Here is a 17,876-nt window from a genome sequence, read left to right on the forward strand (position 1 = left end):
TCTCTCTCTCTCTTTCTCTCTAAAACAACTATCTAATTTGTAAACACATTTTGTCCCGAATAACAAAAAAGTAAGAGTCGGAAATTCATTGTCAGATTACGTTGAGCGTTTTTTATTTTTAAGCGGAATGTAAAGATTTGTTCGTGAAGCTCTTTCATAGCACGAGATAGAGAAAAATATCGGACTTAATCGCAGTCAATTTCGATTTATCATCATTAGTTATCGTCGTTATTTTAGCGAATGGCGGAATTAAATTCAACGAGTACTTTTCGAAAGGGTCAAGTTATTGATTGACATTAACTTCCTCTCGAAGGTATTCCGTTCCCACTTCCCGATTTAGCTTTGATCCACAATCAATCCACTCACTCGTCAATTATACGTGATAACCATTCACTCGGTACGATAGGCTGTTCCATTCGTTATCGTTAGCTAAACAAGTAGATTGACAAAGTGTCCTATTATGTCGTATTCTCTAGATATGTAGGAGAAAGCACGATGAATATATATATATATATATATCATATATATATTTAATATATAATATATATATAAGCCTATATCGCTTATAAACTGAGGATGCCCGTATCATGTAATTCGAGTACTTTTATGTAGTATAATCTTGACTCGTTCGTCGAAACGCAAATAATATACAAGCGAGAATCGATACAAAATACCTGCGTACTAAACGTGGAATTGACGAGACGCGAATATTAACAAACAGAGGAAACAGAAATATTTTCGCAAATTCTTCGCAAATTCTTCAAGAATTCTTCGAATATATCGATGGAATTTATCGAACTCAAAAGAAGTAATCTTACTTTATATGTTGCTCCTCGTAATGAATTAATCTCCGTAATAGTACTAGCTTTAATCTTCTCTCAAATCCTTCTCGGCTAAAGGTCGATGATTAACTAAATAAAACTTTGTATCTTCTCACGCGCACGTAGCACCATCCCCACTCCGGTATTCAGTAACCTCGTTCAATAGATTCGTAAACAAACAATGTTTACGTTTAAGATCGTCTGTGTATTTATAAAATGTGTTTACGAAATCCTATTCTCTGTATCAAGAGAATAAATTCCATGTTTTATTTATTATTTAAAATATCCGAATTGGTTGAGACACACATCTACATTTCATTATTTACATTAAATTTTTATCTTTGAACACGATGCCAAAAAAAGAGCTCGTCGTCTAAGAAAACGAACCGAGATTTATTATAGTATTTATTTTCATTTTCGGAAGAGAAATTTTATGGCCTCCAAAATATCTCGGTAATTTTATTGAAGAGAAATTACAGTCTTCTTGTCGATATCTTACAAACTTCGTGAACTTCCACCAGCGTTCAACGACGATGCAACACCCCTCGTATTTTTTTCGAGACTGGAAAATCAGCCGGTATAAAAGCTCGCTATATAATATAAATATCACATAACGCTTTGGTAGGATTTCTCAATTTACGCAAATGAAACCATTTACCGCGCAAAAGCCGTTAGAAAAGTTAAGTCAATCTTCTTTTTACATCGCAGCCTCGTTTGCCACAATACGTACGATATTGCCACTTAACCGCCGGGGATATTGTCAATAAAAATCCGAAACGTTTCTCCACTGAAAAAGCAGAAGGTCGGGAATATTTGATTATAAGAAACAGTTGCAATGCGCGGTCGACCAACTACTTGGCATAAAGGAAAATCGATATTTGTTGGCGTATATGTATACATATAAATGAAAATACCAAATAACTTTGCCGTGTTTCAGACGACGAGTGGATGCGCGACTTTTTATCGCCGGTTATAAAAATAACTTTATTAAGGGCTTCCGGAATGATTTACGCCGGAACTTAAAAGATACGCGGCAACACGTTCCGAAATTACTTAAACCATTTGTTACTTACGGTGATTCGTTCGCACGTGAATTGAGAGAAGCGGGAAATAAATGACTGAGAAATTTCGATGCGGAGGAACGTAATCACGTTGTAACGTAATCACATATTTCCTCAACGCGACGTTAATTTGAAAACGGCGTTGTTGATTTTCGCAAAGAGCTACTACAGAAGGGCAACTAACTTTCTAATATGTATCGTCTTACACATTAAGTATGCAGCCGTGTAACCGTCCTTCGGAGACTCTAGGAACGTCTCCATACACGCGGCTTAAAGGTTGGCACTTTAAGTGACACACGAGTGCCATCAGTTGTTAGCTCGGGGAAGAAGCTAGGAGAGGAAGCTCTTCCCTTAAGTGAAGCTCGCGAGATCAAAGTTTACGTCGCGCCCTCCTTCAAGAAACGCGGGATGACAAAAATCCCGGAATTTCCTGCGCGTCGTAACGGCTTCCGGCTTGCATTCCAACTTCCTGTATCGTGTATCTTCGATAATCCTCGCGAATGAAAGACGCTCTTGAAATTTTTCGTTACTCTTGCATCAAAGTTTATTAATTTAATTATTCACATATTCTGTTTAAAAACCTTTCCTCTTCAAAAAATAAAAAAAAAATAAATAAATATTTTTCTACAATATTTTTTTTAAAGTTTGTTATATGTTTTCAAAAGCTTTAAGAGTGACGCATGCTCGCTTATGATAAAATTTGTAAAATACTTTTAATCTTCACTGATTAAATTATTGTACTTTATTTTTCTACGTCCATACCACCATTTAATAAAGCCGCAGCTTTCTAGAATGTTTCTGCATAATTACATATGCCCTGCGGATCGGTGCACTGAAAGTTTTTTAAGAATTTCGTAACAGAAACGTTACCCCATATGCGAAGAATTTCGTCTTGACCTAGACAGTGTCGAGAATGCGACGGACTACTTTTATCTTTGACACAGTTTTTCCGCGAACGGTCACCGCCACTTGAGTTCTAGACTGATGGAACGTTCTCTGCACTAGACATACATTATATTACTATAGCAAGAAAGTTTATTAAGTTTGTAAAAAAGATTTTAGAGAGAAAAAAGAGAGTCGGCGAAATTTTACGTTTTCTTTGGCATACCAGACTTATGCTAAGTATAATATGAGATAAATCATCAATTATAATGCACGAAATTCTCTATCGCGGTTTTTGAAGCAAATGTAGTCTCGAAGAAGTGCCGTTTCCAACGAGTCACGCCATAAATTATATTTTACGCGAATGCGCTTTATCAGTCCGTAATTAGGGTGAACTTACAAAAAACTAGTCGCTGGACGCGGAATTCTGATCTGTCACAGCCGGTTCTCGGGTTTCTCGGGGAAAGATTAACAAAAAACCAACTCGCTTCCTCGTTCGTAATTCAACGATTACGTATGCGCCAAGGATAAATGTCCGTCAAGAAATATTCCTGCGCGCTACTCGTCGCCGCGCGTTTCGCAAAAATCGGTCCTTTCTTCTCTTCTTTTTCACCAGGAAGACGAAGCGCCGTGGGACCGTGTCGCGACTTTTATTTCAACGAGCTTCGGCCATAAGAAGCATATCGCTCTTTCCTCTCGCGCGGTGTACCATAAATTATGGTCCCAGCCATCGAGTGTCATCCATCCTGACCAAAGTGACAAGCTAGCATCTCGTCGTGTGCTTGTATACATCGGATATCGTTAGTGAACGGATACGTTGCGAAGAAAATCATGTTTGCAAGAAAATCGCTGAACATCGTGAAAATCGTCGTATTATGGTTCACTGATGTTCTCCGACTGAATTTTTGAATACTTTTCAAAGGATTAAATAATGTTTTTTTTATATGTTAATTTTAATAAATAATTATCTTTTATAGCCTTAAAATTTTTTCTTTTTTTTTTCGATTAGATTAACATATCAAAATAATTTTTTTCACTTTCTTTCTTGTACGTAATTATATTTTGATCCGTGCCTTCTGCCGAATAAATTTTTCCTTAATTTTAATTATGATTTGGATAAAGTTAATTTTTTGGCAACTTTGATCGTATATAAAAATTTTGGATTAGTCGGGGAATAAAAATAAAGCCACTTTAATATGTTTTACGTTATATTTATAGATTTCTTCGAAAGCCTATCTTTTCTTTTTAATGATCGTCGAGTTGAAAATTTTCTATATCCGACTCGATGTAGGTCGTGCTTATCCGTGCGCGACAAAAATCATATCTCCGATGTAGCGGATGGAGGAGCAAAACCGTGAAAGGCTTCGTCGTGATCTCTACTTCCATCGCCTTCTTCCCATCGCGTATTCATTCGCGCGGTTGTTCCCCTCGGGATTTCGAGTAAGGAGAGCAACCTCCGCATGTACATGTCCTCGCGACTAAGAAGATCTTCTTTTCCAAAATCTCCGCACTGTTTTACACGGCGCGGAAAAGAGGGAAAACATAATCTGAAATTTTTATCTCTTACACCCGTTTATCGCGCGCGCGTTGTTACGAAAATTTCTGCAAATTATAACAAAGTAGCGGATACAATGTTTCGATGGAAAACATAGCTTCCGGTTACGTCGCTTTTTTCCGACATGTTTACTTATTAGGTGTACCTCTTAGCGTTATTCATCGTGAAATAGAAAATATCCAAGTCGGCGATTTTTTCTTACGCGCATTGCAAAAAGACAAAGATACACGCGAACCGCAATGTAGTATTTCGATTACACTATGTATAGGCAATCTCTTGCGAGAATGCAAGTACGCCTACACATGCGATAGCATTCAATCTCCTTACTCGATTAAAAGCAGCTTGACCAGATTCCAATTTCCCACAATATAACCATTGCATTCTGCATGCACCGACGTGTACACGTTGCGCGTTTCAAACGTAATCTATTTATGACAAGCCGAGATGAGTGGGAAACGCATTTACTGAAAGCATTGAGAGATAGTGGATATAAAAGCGTTATATAATTGCGCATATTATGATATTAGATACGCGTCCCGTCGCGGTACGTAATAAATATCAGGGAAATAAATTTTGCGACTTTATTTTATATTCCCGCGGAGCAAGATATAAATTATTCGCATTTTCATCTTCTTATCGTTACATTTAATATGTAGGACAATTATATAAATAAAACGTGTACGTATAAGATATTATTATAAAAATATGCATTTTGCTAAGAGGAAATTAAAGCATGTAGCTTCGTTGGGCATTTTTCGGTATGCAAAAAGAGGATATGAAAACAGCGAGACACGCTACTATTATTAACGCTGCCTTAGATCAGAGGAACGAAAAATCGAGAATGCAGCAAAGATTTAATTCGCAAAGTCCTGTCTGCCAAGCGCTTCTCAAAGAAGCCGCTTTACGCGATAACGCAGTAACATAGCTATAACCTCGTCGTGAGACGAAATAAAACAATATTTCCCCGCCGACGATTTCGCAATCGTCGCCATTCGAGTGTGCCGGCCGCGACGTTTTTTGGCGAGGAAATATTTCCATGTGCCGCGGTGGCTTAAAAGGCTTTGCCTTAAGTGGCACACGGAGCACCTTCGCCGTTAGCCCCGTCGCCTAAGAGGAGCTCCCGAGTTTGCGCAAGAAAGTTTATGTCATGCTTGCCTCTCCGAAAGGAGGACGCTTTAAAACCGCGCCGCCGCACATACGGCCGAAGCGGGACCAGGTGAAAGAGGAATAGCCGAGCTTTTACCTCGGAATGACAAACGTTAAGTTTTGTGGTTATTCGCGCTATATACGATCCTACCGAGTTTCCGTTATAGTCTTCCGTTATAGCCTTCGACTTAACGGAGCCCAACAGATCCCGACCACCCCGGGCTCCCTATCCCCCTTAAATCCGCCGTTAGCGAGAATGCGCGCGTGCGTGTCGTAAAGGAGAGAACGACTCGTACACACGATGATACCGATGAGGCCATGTAATTTCATTTCATCGTCGTCGTTTGCGCCCCGCGATGCTGAAAACGGCGTTCGGCCAAGCGGGAAACTGTCACCCGCGGGAACGAAGAAAACAGCCACATGTTCAGAAGTGTGGTTCGCTTCATTCGGCGAACAACGAAAATGAATTCCCTCGCTAGGCGCAGTTGCGTAACTACTAGCGTAAAACGTGTGAGATATCTTCTCGCCCATCGACGGAGATAATTTGGATGGGTTTAAAAATAAACGATCCTTTCTTTCAATTTTTTTTTTTTTTTTGTTTTTGAACGAACCGAGCTATATTTATATCCTTGAGTTGAATTCTGAACGTAAGTATAATAAAAATTAACACAGTCATCGTTTTATTATTAACATTTCTGTAAAAATTGATTTCGATTGATTTCTCTTTACTCACAGAAAAGGAAAGAGAAGAGAGAAAGAGCTATTTTTATAATTTTAAACGAACATACTATTACTTTTATTTGTTTTTCTTTAAAACGCTATGTTGAATTTTTTTTATTGATCTCTGCTACAATGTTCTCTTTCCGTGGATTTAAGAGAAGCCAGTCAGCAACGTGAAAAGTCAGTTTGCTCCCGAGTTCTTCATTAATCTGATAGTAATTGGCTACCTCAATTTCAAGCACGGAAATTGAAACTTCTACCAGCACACGAAAGAACAATTGCAAGCAGAATAAATAATTACATAAATCAGCGCTTAGCAGTGAAAATAGATTTCTCTTTACGTAAAGTTGGAGCTCTTTATCTCGAGTTCTTTCCATTGTACTTTTGTTTGAAATATTTTATTACTCGGAATATATATATATATATATTTTGTTCTGCTTTATTAATTGTAACTGTACGATGACAATACGGACCTTGGATGATATCGTCTGCATCGTACTCAACAATATATATTTTCACGTAAAATTTCTCTGCTAAATCACGCAGTCTCCATCCGTACATAATTTGAGATAACGCGGGGAAATGATATCTCGCGAGATCACGGTAGATAAATCCGTCCGTTCATTTGAGATTGTTTCACGAATCAATAGTATCATCCGATATTAGGAGAGCGTGTAGCAAACATAATAAATCGCTTTATCAGCGAAAATAATAAAAACTTAGATGGGATAGAGAAGAGACACGCCCTCGCTGATAAAGAGCGCTCTCGAAGTAAAAGAATAGAGAGAAAGAGAGAGCAATCGCGAACTTTGAGAAACGATTCTATTTACCGTGCCACTGCCGACATATATTCGGTGTCTCTCGTGTAGTTTGCAGCCACGACTCTTAACGGCGTTGCATCTTTGAGTGACGGTAAAGACGATTAAAGCGGCATTAAACTTCTCCACGATTCAGGTGTTAAACAATGCTCCGCTGTCTGCGCGAGAGCGGAAATGCGCCAACTCAGTTCTTGCCAAAAGTTTGGTCGGAGGATTCGGTGTCGCTGCCGTCAAAACAACAGTCGTTTTCAAGAAAAAGAGAGAGAAAAGAAATCAAACAGGTCTCTGACAAAAACATGGCACGCGCCGAATCGATCCGAATATAAAAAAGCGCTATCGTATGATTCTAAAATTGATTCTAATACATATGTCATAGCTATTAATACGATACACTGGCGTATAAACTCCGTTATACAGAGTATCCTATATAGAGAGAATACAAATCGAAAAAGAGAGAGGAAAAAGCACTTATTATTCAACAAGGAATACTACAGTATCTCACCTATATAGAAACCTGTAGCGACGTCTGTGTAGGTTGTCGCTTATCGAGTTTTCGCTATCTAATAGTTTTTAGCGATGGGCAATAAACGAAGCGTTATCTCGTTACGTGTTACTGCTCTCGAGACATATGTTGGCTTTTTTGGCCATCAAACGCATTCCATCTGACGTTTGGCATTCGAAACGTTTTTCGTCCCCTCGATCGACTTCGCCGCCGACTATATCGAGTCCGGTAATAGAAACGCGATGGGAGAACGGGGGCGATTTATGTCGCGCAGACCGTCGACTGCTACGACCGCGGTGTACACGATAATAAAATCGCAGTCGCGCTCGTTCAGACCGTCCCGCGAATCGATGTTTGCGCGTAATCAAATTCCCCGATACGGCGACGGCAATTGCGACGGTAAAACTAATTTCGTGCTCTCGGTGATGTGATGGCGCCGCGCATATGCAACGTACGTACCGCGTAAAATGCACGCGCGATTATTCGGGAAGATCATCGTAGCTTGAAAGAGCCGAGGGAAACCAAACACCGTTGACAATATATGTTGTTATCATCTCGGCTTCTCATTACGAATGTGCGGGGCGTTACGCGAATGTATTAATTAACCCATCGAAATCCATCGACAGAGAACTCTATTATTACTCGATTATGATACATGGGAATCGTATCTCCTAAATCTGACGCTTCATATACTATCAAAGCCGGTTTCGCGATAAACATGCTCTGTGATAAATTATAGGATACAATTTATTCCATGAGATAAAATTGGATCCTGTAATTTAATTGATGGAATTGACGATGATCCGATAATTTCTTTTTGGAATTATATAACGAGAAAAAAAGGAAGACTCGCCTTTTTTTAATTTTCGTGGAAAGTCATACATCGTGTCGATTATGATCTCTTCGGTAACGCAGGTCTTTCGTGACAAACAACGTTACAGTCTCCTCGCTCACTTGCCGAAGAAAGAGAAGAAAACGGAAAAGCGAACGTGGGCAAAAGCGTAGCCCGTTGCTCTTGATGGCTAATAATAAAGTAAGCATTCCCGAATGACAGTTCCCGATCGGGAAAAGTTATTTGGCGGTCATCGCGGAGAAGAATTTGCGAAAGTTGCTCCGCAGCCGCCTTCTCAATCATGTCACGTGAACGCAAATACAACGGGAATATAGAGGGAAGAAAAATGTTCTCCGTTTATATTCCATTTGGGCGGAGAACGAATACCGGCAAAAATCTGTTTTTATCGATGATAACTTTCCTTCTAGAGGTCCTGACTTCGGCTTCGAATAGCCAAAAAAAGTGTAAAATCCATTCGAACTTGAAGTCGTTCGAATCCAGCGAGCGTTTTTATCGCAAGTTTTCGCCGTGAAAATTCCTTCTTCCGCGTGAAGGCCGATCGCAATCGCGAATATGGAAATTTCGATCGTTCTTCGCTTAAAGATGCGCTACAGCAGCTTTACGAGATATACACGTATGTTGGATGCACGTGAAACTTGTAAAGTCGCGTTCTCGTCGAAACGTCGCCGCTTCTAATTCTCGCGGTTTATTTTTACTCGCGGTTATTTTGCAACGGTATATAAATTTGATATCGTGTAAAATGTGATTTACGACTTTTAAATAATGTTTTTCACATAAATTTGAAATGCAAAATTCTTCAAAATAAGACATAATTACGTCGAAATTGAAACGAAATCGATTCGAACGAGAAATAAGCGGTTTGCATTCCGTCAGTCACAGCGGCGTGCTTTTCGATAAACGAAGGTGGTAAAGCCGACCCTGGGTGGTCATTTCTTCTCCACGATGATGTTCGATAGAAGTGAAGGTACGATTTCCACCCGAACATAACGAGGAAGAGTGACATTCGAGTCCAGTTATCGAAAGCATGGATCCGAGCTAGGTGGCGGAGGTGAAAGAAGAAGAATGCAACGATTTGCATTTACCGTATTCCTCCGCCGAGAGAGAGCGCGGAATCAATTTACTCCCTGTGGGATATACTACGGATGACCCACTTTGCGACAAACAAATGACCAGCACGAATGCCATAATTCGTGATGCAACTGCCTGTCTTTAAACGATATCCGTTACAACGCGTTATTTTGTGACACTCAACCCGATCACAAAATTAATAATATTAGCGTATCCGTGGTACTTAAACTGCTGAGAGAAATAATTGATCGTAATACTGATATCTTTGAAAATCTGTCAAAACGGAACCGTTCTTATCTAAGTCAAACTATGTAATTGTTTTAATAATATAAAACAACAGTAATAAATATATTCTCAACTCCACGATTCGCCTTAATTTCGTTGATCGATTTATTCTTCCATCTCCTGAATACGGGAAGGCCACAATCATGCAATTACACTTTTTCGAGCGTACTTTTCCGGAGATTGAAACGCTCGAATCGCCAACGAAGAAACGAGAATGCTGCGAGAGAAGTTGCCTATTTAAGAGGTACATGCGCGCAAATAGTCGAACGTAAAGATTCATTTCGCAAATCAGATCAATCTTATTGTTAGCTCGTCGTTCGTAGCGCCGGCAACAGATTCCGGTTTCCTTCCCTTTTGTGGATCGTTTCGATCGCCGTGCTATACGGTCACCCATTCTACTAGATCGCTCGTTCCCTATCTCGCCCACGGAATCGTCCTATTTGCATCGAAACCCTGTATTCGGCCGACACGTACTCCGTCGCGGAATCGCCTGAATCGCAATTTAGCATCTCGTCCAAGCACACCTTTAAGTTCGATGCCATTCAATTGCCTTCCACGAAATATCCATCCAAACCAAAACTTCAATCTGTCCAATTTCTAGAACATTCTGTTCAAAATAATGACTCGCCGTAAGTTTAGTAATAACGTTCGATCTAACGAGGAGTCGTGGTCTGCGATTTACATTTATACATATAATGAATGATACATGGTCGAATTTGAGAAATTGATACGAAGATTTACACGCGAAATCGAGTCTGTCGATAATTAACGGGAGGATAAGCAAGAAATATGTATGACACGTAAAAAATCACTTTCATCGCATTTATCTTAAATTTGTTTTCCCGAAAAACACAATGTGACAAGGATGAAAAAGTACAAAATGAGATTGAAATCGGTGATACGCGGATGGTGCGTCATTCGCATTGACGCGTTTTAGAGCACGTTTTCCAGGATTAAAGTAGTTGAATCTGACTGGATCGAGCTGACCGACGAATGCGGCTTGCACTTTGCTGAAATCGTAGCGGATAGGAACGAACATTCGTGATTGTCCAGATGGTTGCTTTATTTAGGTCAAGCGTCGAGAGCGCATCGTGCGCAAATGTATTTTGCGCGCTCGACAGATACCGATTGTAAACGCGAATTACTTGTGTATCGGCGGCGATGTTCTCGATTGATCGATCGATGAATCGATTGTGATAGGTAAATGAACGAGATAGTAAAGCGAGTAAAGCTTTTATCTGAGAATGGTTGAACGTGATTCTCGATACATCTCTAAATGCAAGAACATCAATTTTCAACAAAAATAGAAAAAACGCGCTAAGAAAAGAGAGATACCGAGAAACGTCTGCTTCTCTTCTATTTGTAAACTGCTGTCTGTTTTACACAAAGAAGTCTCTCGAGTTTGTATGAGTTTTCTGTTAAACTCGTACTTGGATAAGAAGGATCTTTGAGACCTTGCAGAGTATTTATCTTTTTACAATATATTCTTGATATCTTTGATCAAAATTTAACCATTTTCTAAGGAATTTTTAAAGGAATTTTAATCGACGGTCAATTTAAATTTATCGAAATTATTTTTCTATCATCTTTTTCAGTTTTTATAACTTTTTATTAGGAGAAGCGTGATATATCCAAAGATTAATTATCTCAATTTTTTATATTTTCAACTAATTTAAAATTTTGTAAGCAGACAAGGGTCGACTTTTTTAATATACATAATATAATTTTTCTGTAGCTTTAGAAATCTATTCGCGTTTATTCATCAGCGTTACAAAGTACGCGAATTACATTAACCCGAATCCAAAACGCATTGACTCCGAAATGTATCGTGCGAGGGGCAAAAACGAAATCGATTTCTTTAGACGATGCTCTTTCCTTCGTTGGAGACGCGTCCAACTTATTCTAGTTTACATTTTACTCCCGTCGTCTATCGACATCTTTTATTCATTCGGGCGCACCCGAGTCGCAAAATCGCGTGACAAACTTCTTTAATAAAGTTTCAAATGAGCGTAACTCGAGCTATTGTCTCGTGCTACTCTTTTTTGGAAAGTTACATATTGAATTATCATCGAAGACGTCCTTGTATACGCTATAAGAAAATACTTTTTCTATTTGTGATAAACATGTAAACTCTAAGATTCACTGTAGAATCGCGTATCATATGATTAAAATGTACTGCGTGTAAAAATTTAAATCGTGTCTTACTAAATAAATTTGCACTTGCCGCTAGTAATAAAAGTTTTAGCAAAACTATATTTGATAAATTAATATTATATGAAATTAAATTGCATTAAACTTTCAAGTATATGCAAAATGAAAAATACATAAGACAAAGTACATAAAAAATGTTTCTAAAAAGAAGGTAAAAACACATCGCAAATACATAAAATAATGTCCATATTTCTATGCAACAAATAAAAATTATAACAATTTAAAATTTTAAGATACTAAATATTAAAATCCACTACTTACATATATTTGATATGTTTTACCATAAAATAAAAATTTGTCACTCACCAATGCATCGATGCACAACAACGGAATTGATTACGTAGATTCGGTTGATCTGTAACATAAAAATATAACATCTAAATTAGAGGAATGTTCGAAATAAAGAAATCTTAAAAAATTATTATTATATGCATCAAATTTCGAAATGACGCGTCGCACAGGCATATTTCGTTGATATTTACAACTATTCTTCGAGAGTATAAATAGACCACAATCCGGCATCATTAATTCTTCTGCGCTTATTTAAAGGCGGCCCAGATCGTAATGACTATTTAAGCGAATCGAGAATTTCAGGAATTCTTTGTCGAAGAACACTGATTTCAAAAGTTCACCGGCTTTCATACAGCGGTTAACCGACGTTAAAAGCACTTTGCGTATGCTCGTGTTATCGATCGACACATAGACGCTGCTTTTGCTACGCCCCGATAAGCGATGTCGTCGACAAGGAAGCAAAATATATAGAAAGAAAAGATACATATATGTAGGATGTCCCAAATCATAAAATGTCTTTTAATAATAGCAGATTTTCTCTGGTCAATTTGAAATAGATTTTTTTTTTTTGCAAGTTTTTAATATTTTCCATCATATATCTTGTTACTAAGCTAGTACTGAAATTAAAATTCTATTAAATTTCATCTGAAATTAATTGAAAAATGTGGTTTTATTAATCTTTTAATATATAAAGTATATAAAGTTTAATACCAGTATAAATGTTTAATGCTAGTTTAATACCAGTAATAAAGTTTAGTTTGCAAAAAGCCCTTTTTTCCGTTTATAATTCCTGGAAATTATTGACGACTCAACATTTTTGCTAAAGAAAAATTGTCTCCAAATTGGCCAGAGAATTTACTATTAAAAACATTCGATGATTTTGAAACATCCTGTGAAGGCGCGAGTTCTTAGCGGTGGAGAAATGAAGAGAACAAGAGATTACAAAGAGAGAAAAGGCACGAGCGATAAAAACGTTGGATATATAACAAAGTGTACCTCGCAGAGTAAAAAACAAAACGTCGGAAGATTTAAAAATCCAAATTCGGATTTAGCGAGAAATCCGGAAAAGAAAAAGCTCCGCATCAAGACCGCAGAAAAATGAAAGCGTCCATGTATACAAGGGATGGAGGAAATGCTTCAGCACTGTTAACCATCTCAGGGGAAAAGTGGGATTAACCCAGGGACCGTTGTCCCAGGGTTATCATTCGTTGCACAAAAGCCGTAAGGCACGCTGTCCGGTTATTTCGGTCAATCCTTGAAGAGGAGGCCGCCCGGAAAATATTCACATCGATCTATTCCGCGTTGACCTTTCTCTCTCTCTCTCTTTCTCCTTCTCTCTCTTCCTCTTTCACATATACATAGATTCTCACGCGCATACACTTATACGCGCAACGGGAACAAATACACTGTCTGTATGAAACGCCTCAAAGTGCGCGCCTTCCGAAGGCATAGAGGCCAGGTCAACCGCATCGCTCTTCCACGCCACAAAAGGGCGCAAAACGAACCGTCTGTCCAATCGGCCAGACGCGGGTTATAAATACCGAGATGAAAATCGACGCGCCAGCTCGGCATTTTTCGACATTATAAATAAATTTCTGACGGTCGATCCGATTCATATTTTCAGCTGATTGACTACTTGTCAAGGTAACATGTGAAAGGGCGACTTCCGGAAAGGCTTCCTTCCCGCTTGTAATTTTGCATAATTCTATGCTATATCTATTCTAATTGCGATCGATGCGAGCCAGCTTCCCATAACAACCTCCTCCGCAGATTCCCTATCGCCGAAGGATAGCCGTTCATTCTAAAGCGACGGAATCTGCCAAATCTTGTAAATTTTGACAGGGAAAGACTGCGATAAGTGTGACAAATTTAATCCGTGCCAGAGATACGCGGAAATTTATATATCATATATCCCGCGATATATCTCGTGATAACTCGAGTATCTTCTACATGATATCTTAACATTCAAATCGCTGAAATAATTATATGTATATCTTTAACCTTTTTAATTTTAATATAAATTATTAAACGATACGAATAAAATTTTTCCTAACGGGAAAAAGTGTTCACTTTAATGAGATGTACGGGCTATCTACAAGAAAATAGAAAAAAATCTTCGCTATCCAAACACGCGATCTTCATGGCAGGCAAGACAAGTTTTCTACTCGCGCAATATTCGAGATAAAAAGATACGGAGAGGATTAGCTTTGTTGTTTCCATAATACGCTGACGGTAATGAATGTTGCTGTTTCGTTTTACACAAACACGTACCTAGATCCTTCGCGGCGATATGAGTAATAAGATTTAGTATTACGACGTTTTGCGTTAAAAGGCAGAGACCAACTTTCTTCCCCCTTTCCCTCCCCCCTCTCTTATTCTGCCAGCGCCATTGTGCTTTTTATAACCACGATGCGCGTAGCTGAAGATTCGCAAAAACAAGACGCGTCGAGGCAAGAGACATTTACATGAAAGAAACGTAAAATTCTAGGTTGCGACGGAATCTCATCTTTAAATCTTTAGATTTAATCCGCCAAGAGACTAAGCTCTCTTACGTCGGCGTGGCAAACCGTGTCGCCCCGAAGCGCGACGTGACAAATATATACGTTATTTACATAAAACGCGCATAAAATCATGAGACGCACGATAAGATCTTGTGTATTCAGACTCCGAAGTTTAATGTGGAAGAGAGTCAAGAGGGCGCGAAACACTCGCCGAGAGAAGCGATTTGACCGGAAGCATTGAGAAATCATAACGTATGAAAGGAAAGCATTGTCCGAAACACAACTTGATCGATATTTGTAACAAAATAAGAATGTAAGAATTATTATTTTAAATGGAGATGTGATGAATTTATGTCTCTCATGAATTTAATCCGGACAAGAGTTACGCGCTCTCGTTTGCCGCCTACAAAGAGAGCGAAAATGAGGTACGAGAGAGAGGAGAAAGAAATAACACAAAATATTTCTACCCTTTATTCTCTACCTCGCATAATATAATATTTAATTATACGACTGTAAATTGCCACGGCACTTAACTGTTCTCTCTCGTCGACAAAATAGTTTCCATGATATGTCATCTCGTACTCTCGCACATCTTTTTTCTCTCTTTCTTTCTTTCTTTCTCTCATAACACCTGCGATCTCGTATTTTTTGTGTCGAAAAATTACTCGCGTATAAAAGAAATGACATTTTTACTTTTCAGAGCCAAAAACCGAGATTCTGGGTGCGCCGGATCTGTTCATCAATCGAGGTAGCACCATCAATCTCACGTGCGTCGTCTTACAGAGTCCAGAGCCGCCCGCCTACATTTTCTGGAATCACAACGATGCGGTAAGTCTGATGCGCGGTTGATCCATTGTTGTTCCCATTTCCGCAGCATTCGCGACGCACTACGGGACAACTGAACACCCCAGGCTTAAGCGTGCGAAGTTTACGCGCGACGAATAATGCACAGAGAGAGACGCGGCTGCAATATCGCGCGATTAGCGCGACCTAGATTTATTACTGACACGCGCCCGACTCTGGCCAACGTTGACTTTGTGCACGGATAATTAATGATGATCCTACTTCTCCGGGATATATATGTATCCTAATATCGCGGAGAAGGCAGCGCGTCGAATAAGTTTCTGCTTCTCGCACCGCCGCGAGAAGCCAAGTTTCCGCGAGATGAAATTTTCAACGCCGCGCCGGCTGAAACTACCATCTCCCTTCGTCATGTTTATTACGCGTGCACAATTGCTCGAGATTATTATTGTTGTTGTTGTTTTGCTTCCGTCGTTATGTATTACATTCTACAATCTTTTTCGTTATTAATTTCAACGAAAAAACGAGTCCGAAGTAAGTACATATAAGTACCTATAATACGTAAATGTGATTTACGCCTTTGGTTAAAAAACATAGATTTTTTTTTTAGAGAATAGTTAATTTATTAATAGTGCTCAAAAAAGTTAGCATAGGAACTTTTTTAAGATTCTTATCCTTTTGTGAGAAAATATAGCGTGTTTGTTAATAATTAATCATACCGCGTTTTTTCCATCCGCGCAATCCCGAGAGAGCCGATGACAATACGAATAGCGGGAAATTCCGAATGGCTATCTAAGATCCAATCTGCCTTTCTCAAATCTCGCTACGATAATAGCGAAGGTAAAGAGGTGCGTGATAAATGGCCGTACAGAGGCGTCGGCGAAGGTCGTTTCTAATTAGGTACCTCGCCTGGAACTCCAGGAAGTCGAACAGTTCCGATTAGGGCGCTGATAGCGGACGGGTAAGCGCACTTAACCACCTGCTGTCATACAAGAATGTTGAGCGGCTTGAAACGTCGCTAAGAATTAATCGAGCGGCATTTGCATCTTACGAGGCGAGCCGACGTATATAATTCCGACTGTAAAATATTTTCACCGCTTAATTTCGGCCGTATATGTTTGAAGAGATACAGGACAATATTTGCGCATTTATGATGAGCACACACGCGGGATGTGTTACACGTTTTCACGTATATTTATCATAATTAAAATATCGCGCGCGCATTTATGACAACTATTAAACCGACCAAAAATATGCTGTAAAAACTTTTGAGTTTAAGCTCTTAAAATATGCGGTACACACAGGAATGCAAATATTCTTGTAAAGAATTATTTTTCCCGCAAAAATTTTTTCCCACAAATATTTCACGAGCCATTTAAGATGATAAAGTATGAATGAAGAAAATACTATACGAATAAAAATTTAAAAGAGAAGATATTTTCTTTTTTTATATTTATTCGTATAATGGAATCTATTATTCTATTCTTTCAAACTCGAAATTCCCACGATGGAGATTAGCTTCTTAGCATACGATAACAAAGTTTTTCTAGCGGACGAATTAAGTATGCGCGCGCACAAAGGAAGATCATAAAACATTCCGACGACGACGACGGTGGCAGCGGTGGCGGCGGCTGTTTGCGAACGGTTGACCGGCCAATAAATTTTGATAATGTCCCAACTAGCTGGTCCGCCGCTAAATCGTGAGAGTCGTGGCAAAATTGGTAACGGCACTCAGGAGGTTCCATTAGACGCATTAAGTCTGACCGAAAGCTTTGGGACTCGGCTGGGCGAGCAACGTAGAAACAACGCTCGCTCGCTCACCTTAAAGAGGACTCCGTCGTGCGTGACTAACGCGCGTGCAGTTTCGAAGGGTTCTGGACCATAAATGAGCCGAGAGGGAATCCCAAATCCCAAATCCGCGCAATACTATTCCGTCCTCTCTCTCTCTCTCTCCTCTTGTAAAGCTGACCGTCGTGGAAAATATTGATAATGTGCCGTACGCGATTAGCTTAGATCCAGATTTATCAGAGCCGAACCACAACACACGTTGGCTCTGCCGTATTATAATTAATACAACGATCGTGCCACCCTGAACGGAATATCGCCTGCTACGTGATCGCCGAGAAAATGCTTCGTATTGACTATTTCATCTTATCGAGAAGCGAATATCGAATGTTAACGGCAAACTTGGAAACATTATTCATGTTTGCAAATCGAAACGAGTCGTTATCTTTGAAGTAGCCTAATACGAAGATCCTCTTAAATATTATCGCATGCACTTGCGAAGGATTACGTGTGTGGATCTCCGCTCATCTCAAGTAGCAGCGGGTCTCCGGATCGTCCTCTTTAAATATTTCGTCA

The 17,876-nt window shown here is 39.2% G+C and overlaps 1 protein-coding gene and 1 long non-coding RNA gene across 3 annotated transcripts in view; one reads left to right on the top strand and one right to left on the bottom strand.

Moving 5' to 3' along the window:
* The window catches only part of LOC115244845, a 45,522-nt gene extending 44,554 nt beyond the window's left edge, over positions 1 to 968 (bottom strand). For both annotated transcript variants that reach the window (XR_003885435.1, XR_003885436.1), the window contains exon 1: positions 819 to 968. This is a non-coding gene — a long non-coding RNA (uncharacterized LOC115244845). The remainder of the gene's footprint in view (positions 1 to 818) is intronic.
* LOC115244842 (zwei Ig domain protein zig-8-like) overlaps positions 1 to 17,876 on the top strand; it is a 78,681-nt gene that overhangs the window by 50,586 nt on the left and 10,219 nt on the right. The window contains exon 2 of the mRNA XM_029822840.1: positions 15,415 to 15,542. Coding sequence (XP_029678700.1) covers positions 15,415 to 15,542 — 128 coding nt within the window. The remainder of the gene's footprint in view (positions 1 to 15,414; positions 15,543 to 17,876) is intronic.

Source organism: Formica exsecta, unplaced genomic scaffold (assembly GCF_003651465.1).
Source record: "Formica exsecta isolate Colony F162 unplaced genomic scaffold, ASM365146v1 scaffold871, whole genome shotgun sequence".
Classification (NCBI taxonomy): Eukaryota; Metazoa; Arthropoda; class Insecta; order Hymenoptera; family Formicidae; genus Formica; species Formica exsecta.